Source organism: Cetorhinus maximus, chromosome 11, assembly GCF_964194155.1.
Source record: "Cetorhinus maximus chromosome 11, sCetMax3.hap1.1, whole genome shotgun sequence".
Lineage (NCBI taxonomy): Eukaryota > Metazoa > Chordata > Chondrichthyes > Lamniformes > Cetorhinidae > Cetorhinus > Cetorhinus maximus.
The window spans coordinates 109,077,470-109,092,468 of record NC_135889.1 but is presented as its reverse complement, the minus strand read 5'-3'; the positions used below and the strand labels follow the sequence as shown (position 1 = coordinate 109,092,468).

At 42.1% G+C, this 14,999-nt stretch overlaps 1 protein-coding gene across 3 annotated transcripts in view; it reads left to right on the top strand.

Annotated features, from left to right (window-relative positions):
* The window catches only part of gli2a (GLI family zinc finger 2a), a 354,425-nt gene that overhangs the window by 171,974 nt on the left and 167,452 nt on the right, over positions 1-14,999 (top strand). Inside the window, exons 1-2 of one of the 3 annotated variants that reach the window (XM_078552578.1) lie at positions 12,511-12,800; positions 14,516-14,764. The exons of 1 other annotated variant lie outside the window; for it this stretch is intronic. In XM_078552578.1, the coding sequence (XP_078408704.1) occupies positions 14,569-14,764 (196 nt within the window). In that variant the 5' untranslated portion in view covers positions 12,511-12,800; positions 14,516-14,568. Of the gene's footprint in view, positions 1-12,510; positions 12,801-14,515; positions 14,765-14,999 lie in introns of those variants that run through there. One more of the 3 variants, XM_078552577.1, reaches the window with a different exon arrangement.

The following is a 14,999-nucleotide window of genomic DNA, read 5'->3' as shown; positions in this document are numbered from 1 at the left end:
TAAGTAACATTTATGCCACACAAGTGTCAGGCAATGACCATCTCCAACAAGAGAGAATCCAACCATCGCCCTTAATGTTCAATGGCATTACCACCACTATCAACATCCTGGGGGTTACCATTGTCCAGAAACTGAACTGGACTAGCCAGTTAAATACTGTGGCTTTGAGAGCTGGTCAGAGGCTAGGAATCGTGCGATGAGTAACTCACCTCCTGACTCCCAAAGCCTGTCCACCATCTACAAGGCACAGTCAGGAGTGTGATGGAATACCCTCCACTTGCTTGAATGACTGCAGCTCCCACAACACTCAGGAAGCTTGACACTGTTCAGGACAAAGCAGCCCACTTGATTGGCACCCGATCCACAAACATTCTTCCCTCCACCACCAACGCACAGTAGCAGCAGTATGTACCATCTACAAGATGCACTGCAGTAATTCACCAAGGCTCCTTCGACAACACCTTTCCAAACCCACAACCATTACCATCTAGAAGGATAAGGACAGCAGATAGATGGGAACACCACTACCTGGAAGTTCCCCTCCAAGTCACTCACCAACCTGACTTGGAATGATATCGCTTTTCCTTCACTGTCGCTGGGTCAAAATCCTGGAATTCCCTCCCTAACAGCACCGTGGCTGTACCTACACCACATAGACTGCAGCAGTTCAAGAAGGCAGCTCACCACCACCTTCTCAAGGGCAACTAGGGGTGGTCAATAAATGCTGGCCTAGCCAGTGAAGCCCGCATCCTGTGAATGAATAAAAAATAGGATGGTTGAATTTAAATTGCCGGAACTTCAGTGTGATAAATAACACTCAGGGCCAGGGAGAGAAATCACGGGCCCTGGTGCTTCTCCTGTTTCTGGGCCCCTTATAGTCCCCTCCCCCTTAACCCTCCCCCTCAATCATGCATGTGATTTTTTTCCCCTTTCAAATTCACCGATCAATTCACCAAAAATCAGAAAGGTTCTAGTAAAATGATAATGCATTTTTGGCACCTGGTTACAAATATCATCTGATATATATGTAGCATGGGTCATTAATATTAAGAGCAGCAATGAGATAATGCAATGTTAATTTATGTGCACCCTATAAGTAATCTCACCATGACTATTAAACAAACCAGAATGTATAAATTTTACTTCAACAGCATCATGCAATATTGTTAATTTGACAGGAAAATATCCCATTAGTTATTTATAATGCTGTGGAGACGATAACACTGATTAACCTTCATTTACATGTTTTCAACACTGCACCATATGGACACAGTGGCAGTAATTTCATATTTGGGGGAAAGATTCAACACTTGCAAACCAGATAAACTGCACAAAATCTTTTCCATTCTGTAGAAGTAGAAGAAGACTATCTTCTCTCTGGGTGCATGATATTATTCAATATAATTATTTCATTTTTCGGGGTGTAATTGGATTTTGTTTTATCAGTAATATCACAGCATAGAAAGATCAAATGACTCCTGAGCAACAAAGTGGAATGATTGAACAACATAGGTCTTCAGTGTCAGTGAGAAGCATTAGACCCCTCAGGTATCTCTGTGTGCACAACTTCTAAGAGGCCAGAGGACAAAGACTGAATGAATGTTCATAAGTCTGGTGACTCTGTTGATTGCTGGATCTGAGACCTGCTAAAGATGTAGGGGTCATGGACACTGCTGGGAACTGTGCGCAGACCTGCAGGATGTGTTTGTGGTGGTCGTACACCAGCTGAACATGCAGCGAGTGGAAGCCCTTGCGATTGACATAGTTGACCACTTGTTACCACGGAGATGTGAATGCCACGTGAGTGCAGTTGATGGCACCCAACACCTGTGGGAAACCTGAGATCTGCGCAAATCCCAGCACTCTTGCACTCTGGCTTTCCTGGTCCTGGGTGAAATGCACACGGTTATGTACCTTTGCGAAGATGGTGTCTGACCTCATGGATGTATTTCTGGGTGGGGGCTTGTGATATCCCACAGAAATCACCCGTGGAACCCTGAAAGGAGCCGCTGGCATAAAAATTGAGCACCGCAGTCACTTTCTCGGCCACTGGCAGTGGATGCCTTCCATGTCCCTGTGGCACCAAATCCTGCAGCAGCTGGCAGATAAAAGTGACCAGTTCCCCAGACATGCGCAGTCCTCACTGACACTGGTTCTTGGTCATCTACAGGAATGAAAGGCAGCATTATTAGACCCTGGGTCTAGCTTGGCACCGACCAGTGACGGCTCACTGTGGCTCATCAGTGGCATGAGCGGAAGCCCCACTTCTTCCTGAGGGTCTGCTCTGGCTGCTCAGTCTGGGCGACGAGAAACTCCATTTAAAACACCCACTAACCCCGGGCCCCAGTCTTTGGCACTGTCTGCACGCCCCCCTCCTGAAATGGTGTGGCAAGATACTAGTTTAATATTATTGTCTGAACTTGTTGAATTTAGTCAAGGTGTTAACCAATAAGTTAACTCGAGGACCCAAGCACTATCATTGGAAGTGTATATAGAGTCAGCAACAATCTGAATTAACAACTCTGATGAACACTAGATCCCTTATTCGATTATGAAGTTTAAACGTTTAGAGTTTTCAACCTAAACCTTCAGTAAGTGCAGTGTTTTACTGGTGATGTGATGGCTTGAATATCCCTTGTGGTTTTTCATTATCTCTGGAACCCCTGACATCATCCAGAGAGATGAGCAGACAAGTCACATTTAATAATAGCTTTTTTTGTGACATGCATTCAGCACTTTGAAGGTCTAAGTCTAGGGTTTTAATAATTGAAACGTTAACTGTTATTTGGGGTGGGGCAGTTCCTCTCGTGGCCCAGTGGTTAAATGTACAAATGAGGTGATGAGCCGTCCAGGGCAACAACAACTTATATTTAAAGAGCACCTTTAGCGTAATGAAACATCCCAAGGCTTTTTGCAGCCTTCTCATCCTTGGCCTGAATCTTCTGGTCGGGGTGTGGGGCCAGGCCCCCCTCTTGCCGACATGTAAAATGACACACGGTGAGGTCGGGCGTGCGTGATTCCGATCCTCAGTTCGACGGGCGCGCACCGGAGTTGGCTGCGCACCCGCCGAACTGTCAAAGGCCGATTAAGGCTATTTAAGAACCAATTGTAACAATTAACTGAGCTGCCCGTCCAACCTTAAGGTTGGCGGGGGGGCAGGCGAAGAGCCCAGGCGGCCTTCGCATTTTTCATGGCACCTCATCTACAGGCGAGGTGAGGTTTCATGAAGGGTGTATAAGTTTAATAAAATTTTTTATTAAAATTCATTGACGTGTCCCAGCTCATGTGAGACTGTCACATGAGGGGACATGTCTGAATATTTTTTTTTCTTCTTTACTTTGATTTTGAAAAATTTACAAAATCTCCCTAAGGCAGCTCTGTGCCTCAGGGAGATTTCTGCCCTCTTTCATGTGCATGCGCAAAAGAGCAGAGGCCCCGACTCTCCCTCCCTCCTCCCCCTGCCTGCACAGGGAGTGCTCAATGCTTCCGGGTGCCTTAATTGGCCCGCCCATGTAAAATGGCGGCACACAGCTGACCACGGACACTCCCGCCCAGCCCGCCCGACGGGGAGAAAATTGCCCCCCTTGTTTTCAAATCCCACCACGGTCTTTCCCCTCCCTATCTCTTAAATCTCCTCCAACTCCAAAAGCCTCTGAGGTATCTGCTCTCTTTTAATTCCTCCACTTTGGTGGCTGTGCCTTCACCTGCCTAAGTCCCAAGTTCCTTAAACCTCTCCACCTCTCTACCTCACTTTCTTCCTTTAAGAAACTCCTTAAAACCAACTTCTTCAGCCAAGCTTTTGGTCATCTGACCTAATATCTCCTTATGTGGCTCAGTGTCATACTTTATTTTATAATGCTCCTGTCAAGCACCTTGGGATGTTTCATTGCGTTAAAGACGACGTATGTTGTAGTTATTGTTGTTGTTACATAGGCAAATGTGGCAGCCAGTTTGCACCTCGCAAGATCCCACAAATATCTATGAGATAATGAGCCAAGGATAGTTAGAACATTGGGGCTGTTAGTTCTTCTGTGGTTGAGGAAACATATTTTATGATAGCTAACTGATACAAAAATTCACTTCCCTTTTTTAGTGTAATCGCTTAAGCCTCCACAAGCTCATCTGTTTGATTTGCAGAATAGTACCAGCACAGTTATAGCATGTTTGGACCTTGGCGGGATAAGTGAACTTATATTCACCTTTAATAGTCTTTGCTATCAGACATAAGTCAGGTTGGTGAAATGCTTTAGCTTGCTTTACTTTGTGCTGGGTGACCTCATCCATTCTTACATTTTATGTTTGCACATGCATTTTCTACCTTTTCTCCTGCCCTAACTAGGCAGATGGAATCCCGTAAACAGAATTAGCTAACGAAAGATATTCAATCTACTGGCAATCCAGACAGCTGGCACCTTCTCCATTCACAGGCTGCTTTTGCTGGCCTCTATCAACCTGCCAAGTCCAAACCTGCAACCACAGGGACCAGATATCACTTGGAAGCGGAACAATTCAAACAGCTCCCAAAGTATGGAAAAGTCTCGGATATGTTGTATTCCCACCAGGTCGGTGGCTGACGAGTGGAAAGTAGCAAAAGGAATGCTTACCTCTGCCCAGCCACCAACACTAAAAGATGTTTCGTAGGTCACTAACGAAGCTTGCCCAAAACAACCTGCATTGCGATAGCGTCTCTCACACATTCTAGACAAAGTTCTACACTGCCAATGAATTATTGTCTGCCCCCAGAGTAGTGTTGGTGGAGTCCCGGCAGCCTGATCTCTCAGACGTGCAGAGCATGGGGATCAAAAAAAGAACTGCGGAATGATTGAGTGTGAGAGGCGATGATGTGAAAGTGTGTGGAGAAGGGAAGTGATATAATGGGATGATGGCATCCATTATTAAAGAGACAGCCACCTGAAGGACAACTTTACCAGTGGGATGTGGTTATTTAGGGAATACCCATGGTATGTAGAGGACTTGAAGAATGAGAATGCATCCAGCTGCAGTGATTAATCTACCTTTGTAGTGCCAGCAGCTATCTTTAAACTGCGTCGTAAATGCTCTACACTGCGGTATCCAAGAAGCCACTAGAGACAGAAAATCCATCTGTATGCATGAACTTCCCGTTTTGTAGTTAATATTAACATAACTCTTAAAGATCAAACCCCACTTAAAAAAACAAAACGCTCTGGCAAATTAACATTGATTGGAGGGCTCAGTCCAAAGTTTATGCTAGAAAGATATTGGGTTATTCTCTATTAAAATGGAATAATTATATTCTCGGTTTAAAAAAGGCCTCTTCGGTTTAGACTTTTCTAACTCCTGCCCCAAATTTTTCGATGTATGTGTGTCTGCAAGTTACAAACTTTGCACAGATAATGCCCCTGAGTTTCGCTGAAATTTCTGCTGGTGGACTGCTGTAACTTTGCCAGAAGTATGGTGGAAGACTGTTTAATCTGTGAGGGATTTCATCCACCTAAGGCAAAGTTACACTGATGCAGCTCAGATTCCAAGGAAATTCAGGGCCAATATTTTTTCTTACTGGGACTTTGTCAAATCTACGGAAGTATTTATGCTAGAATTTAAGCATCACTGCAAAGTGACCTAGGCTTTGTAGCAGGACCAGAGTATATAGCTCTTGAATTTTATCCTGGATTCATAGAAACATGCAACACTGAGGGAGGCCATTCAGTCAATCAGACCTTTGCCAGCTCTTTGAAAGGGCTAGACAATTAATCTCACTGCTCCACCCTTTCCCAATAGGCCTGCCAAGTTCTCCTCTTCAAGTATTTATCCAATTCCCTTGAAAGTGACTTTTGAATCTGCTTCTACCATCCTTTCAGGCAGTCCAGATCATAATGGATCATTGCATCCCCCCCACTACCCACCCCCCATGGCTCTTCTGCCAATTATCTTCAATCTATACCCTCTGGTTACCAACCGTCCTGCCAATGGAAACAGTTTCTCCTTATTTATTCTATCAAAACCCTTCATAATTTTGAACATCTCTATTAAATCTCCCCTTAAACTTCTATTTTCTAAGGAGCTAAATCGCAACTTCTCTCCATGTAACTCCCCTGTCCCTCTTAACCCAGACCAGACTCCAGAATGGAGCAGTATGTGGGCCACCCTGAGGGCCGGACACCACGTGGAGTTTTTAAAAATATTCGTTCACGGGATGTGGCCAGCTGGCAAGGCCAGCGTTTATTGCCTACCCCTAATTGCCATTGAGAAGGTGGTGGTGAGCCGCCTACTTGAACTGCTGCAGTTTGTGTGGCATGTGTGCACCCACAGTGCTGTTAGATAGAGAGTTCCAGGATTTTGACCCACTGACGATAAAGGAACAGCGATATAGTTTTGGATGGTGCGTGACTTGGAGGGGAACTTGCTGCAGAAGTAGCTACTGAATAAATGTCCCTAAAATCTTATGCTACAAGGCGTTAGGCATTCCAAATATAATTTTTGGACTGAATTTTAAAGAGCAGAGTATGGTTATAGAATTGGGCTTTGTCAGTAACTGCCCTTATTTGACTTAGTTGATGGAAGAAATGATTTCTAGGCACAGCGCCCATGTGTGTGTCATGGTAGGAAAGCCACACTAGGCAAGAGAATGGAAGGAATGAAAAGAAAACCTGGACAGGGACATGCAGCAATATTTTCAAACATCTGCACAGCATGTGTGCTTGCTACTTTTAAAAAGCACAGGATATTTAAAGGTTTTGCTTATAATCATTTGGTTATAAATAGGAAAGGATGCGACAAACTGGACTACTGACTTGATGGTGAAAGTGCCCATGATGTCCACGAATATCGGTTCCTTTGCCCTAGTAGAGGGTAACGCAGCCATTGCTATATAGAAAGATTGGAGAGTGCAGTCGGGCTTGGAGTTGTCATACACATCATGCTAATGGTGTAAATTATTTCATAAGCTGCTGAGTTGCTGTTCTGTACTTTTTGAGCAAGTGGAGATCTTTGACTTCCTGCATTCCTCATTGAAGCTTTTTTTTCTGCACCACAGCCTCATATAATTTAAAACCCAGCAGTGCCAGATTGATTTTCTTTTGGTCACTTTTCCTATCTCCATTCAATCTTCAGCCTATCTGCTGCCCGACTATCTTAACCTGAGTTCCTTTTTGATTTTTGAACTGTGATTCATCTACCTATGCCTTGTTTGGAAAGCAGCTTAAATATTGCACACTTATCCTACAGTTTTTATTATTTTTATTTCCTCTCTCCTCCTATTTCCTTTTTACTTTCCCCCTGCCCTTCTCTGACTTCTTATCCTTCACTTCACCTCTTTACTTCCTTGTCCAACCATTCTTTTGTGCTAATTTTTCCTCGTTTTCTTCCTGTATTGCATTCTCTCCTCTGATTTGTTCCCGTGTCTCTCACTCATGTATATATACACACTGTCACGAAGCTATTAATGGATATAATATTATTGGAAAATATTTTTCTTTCAAAATAGGGGTTTAGTCTATGGGTGTGTCTTAATTGGATTAAAGCCAGCTCGTCTGGGTGCTTTGATGTGTATTAGCTTTGAAATGTAAGAGAGGTAGAGTGCATTTCATTTTTTGAATAGAGCATTCAAGAAGTGGAGTGAAATCTGGCACCCAGCTAGCAGAGACCAAGCAATGTTTATATTACCAATAAAATTGGTACTATGAAAGGGGTTTTATTGTTAGAAGAGGTGGAGTTCAAAGAGGTTGGTGATACAATGAGCATTTACATTCAATGAGATGTGCTGGATATAACCAATAGCAGTTTTGTGTGTGCAGGGCAGAGGCAATGTAAGATCAAAGCAGCTGTAAGCCTCCAACTGTCTCCACAGGAACCAAAGTGAAAAGAACCTCATTTTGAGTTTGTAAGGTGAAATGCTTTGCCTGGTGTCTGCTGTAAGTCTATGGGTTGCTGTTGCCTTAATGGAGATTAGTTTGGGAATTTGTTAGAAGTTATGACAGTAGTAATTTGTAGCCATGTATATGTGTTTAATGTGTTGTAACTTAATAAAATGATTCATTTAGTTTAATATAAAACCTCTTGAGAACGGGTTATCTGATTCCTGAATTTAGAGTTGCATCTCAAACATACCACTTAAAAATATAGGTTGTGACAGTTGTTTAAAGTTTCCCTCTGGGATTTTTAAATAACTCAGCTTTACCAACTGCTGGGCCATAACACACACATACACATACACACACACACACACACACACACACACATACACACACGCACATACACACACAGACAGACACATACAGACAGATGGTCACACAAACACACACACACACACACACACACACATATACCTCCATCAGTACATCAATTAAACAACAGGGAAAACAGCTTTCACCTGTACTGCAGTAAGATCTGTAACTCATGGTAAGTCAACGTACCACTGTTTGTTCAGGGAAACTGATCATAAGTTATAAACATTGACACTGTGCAATGTAGAGAAAAGTCCAATCAATTTTGATCTACCCTTATCGTTGCCAGCTCAAATTTACTGTCCCTTCTCTGATTCCTTTTCCATCTGAGAAGAGTAAATATGCTTGCAAAAGATTCCACTCCAAAGCTTGTTCTTAAAGGGGCTGTGCTATTTTTGGAGTTGGGGCAGCAGTGGGGAGTTGGGTGGGGGCGATTGGGGTAGTAGGTGGTGGGGGAACGAACCAGGCTCAATTCCATGAAAAGGCTGCACCCAAACCCTGGTGTGAAACCATTTTGAAATAATTCTCAATGTATTGTTGAAAAAAGAGACATGCTATCAAAGCTTTTTGTCTTGCAATCTTCAGGACAGTTCGCAAGAATACCCATTGTAATACCCATTGAAAAGGAACAACAATCTATACTGCATGAGAAGAGAGTGCTTATTGGTTGGCAAGTGTACTCTGATTGGTAGAGGCATTGCCATGAAGAATGCACCAGGGAACAGTGAACTTTCAAGCTTTTGTTCAAATTCAAACCAGACAGGTGGACTCTGATTAGTCAAGGCATTGCCATGGGGAATGAACCAGGGAAAGGCTGTCCCCCAAGCTTTTGTTTAGTTGAAAAAGGCACAATGCATGGACATGCTCCTTCTGTCTGCAAAGGACAGGGCCTTGTGTGTATAAATATATGTAGCCTCTAGCACACGTAAGTGAACCACCCTGAAAGCCTGACTGATAATATTAAATTGGTTGTCAGTGTAATTCCTAGCACAATCAGTATTGTTTAGCTAGCATTATCCAATCATGGAATTCTCAATATAATGAGAGCAAGTGCAGTTGAACAAATGCAAAAAGTCACTCTCTCCTGCAGTCCCCCAGCTACTCCATCCCTTCCAAAGTGTAAAAAAAAAATCAGAAAACACTGTTAATTTTGATTTCCAAGTTACAAAGTGTCCACAAAATTCTTAATGTAATAACAGCAGCATAGACTCCTCACTTTCTTAACTCAGTTGATTAGAAATTGGCAGTGAGTGATCTTCTGGGGGTGGCATAAATAAAATGGTGGTGACATTTTCTTCCACATGTCTGGAGTTTTTGCTAATGTTGCAAAAGATATGACTTTTTTTTTCTATTGTGTAGCAGCCAATGTAATTCAAACTGCCCTGATTGTGTCTCAGCCTACACATTGGCTTTTTTTTTGTGAAACGCTATGGTAGGAACCACTAGGTTTGCTACTATTGCTGTTGGACAGTACTGTAGTTGCCAGTGATCTGTTTCCTCTTCGTAATTTTGGTTAGTGGCGAGGAAGATTCAATACAGATTATTTGTCCAGATAGAAGAATTTAGCAAAAAAAAGTTTTACATTTTCCAATTGACTCCGTCACCTATTTTAATTGATTTAGTTCATAATTTTAATTTTAATTTGCATTATCCTGGCCAATATTTATCCCTGAACCAACATCACTGTAGCAGATTATGTGGTCATAATCTCATTGGTGTTTGTGGGAACTTACTGTGCACAAATTGACTGCTGCATTTCTGTACATCGTCATGGTGACCATACCTGAAGAAAGCGTTCCATTGGCAGTGAAGTGCTTTAGCCTGTCCTGAGGCCATGAAATGTGCTATATAAATGTAACCTCTTTCTTTTTCTCTTATCTTACCTAATTCACTCACTTCAGCACAAATGTTTTCAACAGTCTGAATGTGGAAGAACTAGTAGCTGCTGTGACTAATGAAGAAAGCAATACTTAGATAACTGGGATTGTAAGCAACAATTCAGAACCTTCGTGTTCGTATATGTTGTAATAAAAATGTAAAGAAACTGTCCCTGAATACATAGAAGAGAAAAAATAAAAACAGCAAACACTGGGTAACCACAACAGAGAGGTTAATGCTTTGGGCAATAGACTGTCAGAACTGTTGGACTGTGGAAGAAGATACACAATGAAACATTAATTCTTCTTTATCCTGGGGATAACTGGAAAGCAAAATTATTGGCTTTTCTAGTCTTTACTGTATCAGGATAAAATCCCTGGTGAAATTGGTCCAAGTTCACCTCGAGATTCAGCTATGTTGAGATTCGGGCAGCTGAAGGGTTAATGAAACAAATGAGAAATGGGTCTGTCTGCATGTTCCTAAAGCCATTTGAAGTTGATTTATAGAGTGGCATGTGGAAATACAAACTAGCAGCTTTGAGGTACCCCAATTAGGTACTCAAAAAAGCCACTCACCGTCAAATTTCAGGAGCAGGTGTAGGTAAGGGGTATATGTCCTTATTATTGTGTCTGCAATTCCTTCTGCATTCTCTGTTATTTTATTCCAATACCTACTATAGTGTTTTACAATTTCCATCAAGGAATAAAACATGACATTTGCAACAGTTCAGGTCTTGGTGATCATGATTTTGCAATCTTCCTGATCAGTAAATTGAGAGTCAACATTGGTTTTAAGTCATTTGACTAAAGTTCTTAAATACAAGGAATATGAGTAGAGTGAGAGAGGAGAAAGATGTTGATGGGTTAGGAATGCCAATGAAAATAGACAATTTTCGTTTTAACTCTCCCTCTTGAACGCCGATGCAAAGCCATTGTCCATTGCACATTTAGAAATTATTTCAAAATGCTACATAAAATCACTCAACTATAATAAATTCCCTCTCATGTAGAAAGTGGGAGAATTTTTTAAAAATATAAATTTTTACTTTATATTATGTATTTGCCCTGGGAAGAATTCTAATTGCTTATTTTTGTTTTGTAAACACTTTAATTCCTGAGGTTTATTTTGTCAGTTAGTTGCACTTTATATTTGTTCTACTCTTAGTTATCACTTTGGTTTGTCATCAACATGAATGGTGACCGGGGATTTCTTCTAACTGTGTGCATAGCAATCATTCTCAAGGAAGCACTCCTCGCTGCGGCTGCAGTGTTATTTAACACGCCGCTGTCTGTCTGTTTTTGTCTGGCTTCCCATTTGCATTCTTTGATGGATTGCAGGGGTCTCGAGGTGCACTTCCAGGGAAGCACTGAAGTGCCATCTCGACAAACTCTTAAGAGAGAGGCAACAGCAATACAAGTATTTGTCCAAACTCGTTGAGTCCACTAAGGCATTCTCTCAGACTGTGCAAAGATCAATATTGCAGTTTGCTGATGGGCTTTGTACATGCATTCACAGTTTAGGTCTTTTAACAATATTAGCTTACATCTCAATGAGGCCTGTGCACGATGTAGTTAGCCCCAAGTATAGAGAGCAGGACTTCCTTGAAAACTCGAACTGCACCCCCCGCCCACCCCGAAATGAATGCTAGAGTGTGCTGGAAGGGAGCTACATGTGTCCCTTTGTTTCTTCAGATTCACATGGACTTGTGACCAAAGGCTGTTTCACTTTTTGACTGTATCTTGGCAGAGATTTGTAAATACTCCAGTGGCAATACTCTCCTGCTTGTAAATGAATAGAGATGGGGATGGTGAGGGGAAGTTAAGAGTCACTATTTCAGGAGGGGTAAACCAGTCTCTTTTTCTTTTAAACGTCTTGTTCAGCCAGTTCAAATTGAGCTCCCGACTGCAACTTGCACCAGGGCTTTTTGAAGAAACCATTTTAAGAATTCCTTGGGCTTCTTTTCATTGGGGATGGGAAGAGAACAAGTGATTTTTTTTTTCACGGCTGAGTTCTCCTATTGAGAATTTGGGTATTGTGCATCTAAACCGCCGCTGAAATGATGAGCAGTAAAGAGGGAGGTGGGTTGGGAACTGGGCTGGGATCGCACTGAGGAGCAGATTGCGCGTTGCCCGAGTGCTACAGCTGTGGCCTTTACTGCTAGGAAAGGAGAGGAGGGGAGAGGGGAGAGGGGAGGAGAGGAGAGGGGGGATGGGAAAGACTCTGTTTGGAAAACTAAACTTTAGCTGCAAAACGTGCCACAGCCAAGCACAATGCAGCCAGAGGAGTTTGTAAGAAGTTTCGCTTGTAATTGATGGCATTGTTGACCCCCCCCTTTTTTTAAAAAAAAAAATTCCGGCGAATGTTTTGTAAAGTTATTTATTCTGCATAAACTGGTGCAATAAACCCTTTCCTTTCAGCCGGTGTAATTGTGAGGGGCTGACAGGAGTTTGATTTAATGATTAGCCACCTGACCCTCTGCTCCTCCGAAACCTTTAACTGGAGAATAACTCGCCTTTTACTGAGGGCATGGGGCTGAATGTTAATCACTCAGAGGAGGAGAAAAAAAAGCTTCGGATTGAAATGGGTTCATTGTTCTGGGTAGCATTTGAAAAGCTGTCCGACCATTCAAAGGCTTTTGCGCAGGTTTCAGACAGGACTTTGTGTACTCAAATTCCACCACTGCTTCCCAGTATTAAACTCATGGCGAAACCCATCCCAGTGAGTACTCAACTCATTTTCAGCATCATTTTATAAATTGTAAGGTCATTATTTTTTTTTTGCAGATGTGCTAAGTTTCAGTTGATTGACTATCTTCCAAGAATTTTTTTTATTTATTTTTTAAAAAAAGAGGCATGGATATCTTCCTGGTGGCAGAAGCGTTAAATAATTGTTGAAGTGTGGGAGAGGGGGGAAATTAAAAAGGGCACAGAATTTGGATTAAAAGCTTGCTTTGTGCCAGTTTTGGACAGATCGAGCTGTCTGGGACCAGGAGAGTATTTGAAAGTTCAGAAGCTAAAATGATCAGTGTCTCTTATCCCTGCAGGAAAGTTCCTTGTGTTTTTTTTTGGGGGGGGGGTGGCCATTTAGATTTGGTGGGGCTGTGATGTTTAATTTTTGTTCCCCCCCTCTCTCCTGCACAGTGATATATTTCTGTTCGAGCTCCAATACCCACAGGGAACTTATAATAACGGAAAGTGTAGAACAACCCAGAACAAAATAGATCAATGGTAGAACAGGCTTGTACAGTTCATATCCTGCTCACTGCTGGACAGCCAGTTGTGGATCTATTTTACGCGCCGCAGTAATTCGCTGGGTATTTTTTTTGGGGGGGGTGTAAGTGAAAGTTATAGACTGATAGCTCCCCGAGCTTTACTGGTGCCTGCCAGGGAAATTCAGACATATCTCACTGTCTGATAAGGTAAAACTTGACTTCTCTGCTATTTCTGTCGCGCTGCACTGTTGAACTGTTTTTATTTCGGCGCAGCCTGTTGGAGGTCGGGAATTAGAAATGTGTACTTTCCTGCCCCCTTGTTTCTAACTTTTGGCGATGGATTGAAATTTGTTGAAGCGGCGGAGGAACTGTAAGTTTTATAAATGCACTGATTTTACTGTTCGCTTTCTGAAATAAAATTACCTCTTTCCCCGTTAATCCCTTCCTCCTTGCCATCATTTTTAGTTGGACTCCCTTTGCATGCACAGAAAGGAAAGATACAGTCCTAACCCCCATGCCTCTATTGGACTGATCCTGATCCCAGATCTGTATTGGATACTGTCCTGATCCCAAATCTCTATTGGACAGGGTCCTGATCCCGTGTCTCTATTGGACAGGGTCCTGATCCCGGACCTCAGTTGGACAGGGTCCTCCACGCAGGCACACATACATGCAGACACACAAAATTTGCTTTTAATTATTTTTTTTTAGCTTAATTAAATAGATCAATGATTGATTGTGCTTTTGGGAACAATTACAAACTCTATTTGGAGAAATGCAAATAATCTCTCTGAACTTCGCACCTTGTAATTATACAATGTAAAGAGAGATTATTTAAGCTCAGTCAATTGTGGATGCTCAAAAGGTGAAGAGAATAACCTTCATTGCAAATTTCTTAACACATGTATAGGATGTGAATGTCATTGTGGATTGTTACACTTATAATTCATAATGCTAACTCTATGTTGCAAACCATCCAATTTTAATTACAAGATTAATGTTTCAAATCCATTCTTCAACCAAGAGTGTGGATATAAATCAAACATGCTAGGGGGGGAAAGGGTGTGGGAAAAGTATTGAGTTTATTTTAAAAGGGAAAAAAAAAGGTGGATCTATAATAATAATAATATGAGGACATTGGGGTATGGGACATTGCTTAAGTTTTAATGTAGATGCATTAATAGCAGGTAAAAGTTTTGTTGTTTCTCCTTCCTCCATACAGAAGTCGAAAGCCCCTGGCCTGACTATGTAAGAGAGCGCAGGAATGCAATCTCAATGCGGCCACACGGGACAGGGCAGTCCTATTGCAAGATAACTGAAGAGCCGTGCAGCTCCAGTGAAGACTCTAGCTCTTCCTCAAAAATCAAGAACTCTTTGGGCTCACTGCCACATTTAACCGAGCAGCAAACTCCCTACCGGGCAGTCTGTTTGTCAGTGGACCCCCGAAATGGCTACATGGACCAACGCTATTGTACGTATCCACACATCTGCTACTCATTTCTGTTTTACACGGAAAGTGCCCCTCAGATGGGGGGAATAGTTCCACCAGATCATGTAAAATAGTAAATGAGTCAGAAAAGTCACTTATTTTTTTGAGACCTGGAGCGTCACTTATGTTTGTTTGGTCCATCATTGCCTTGTATCATTGTAGCTTTTAAAAATATCTATCTGACCACTTATCTGATGAAATCATTCACATTAAACAG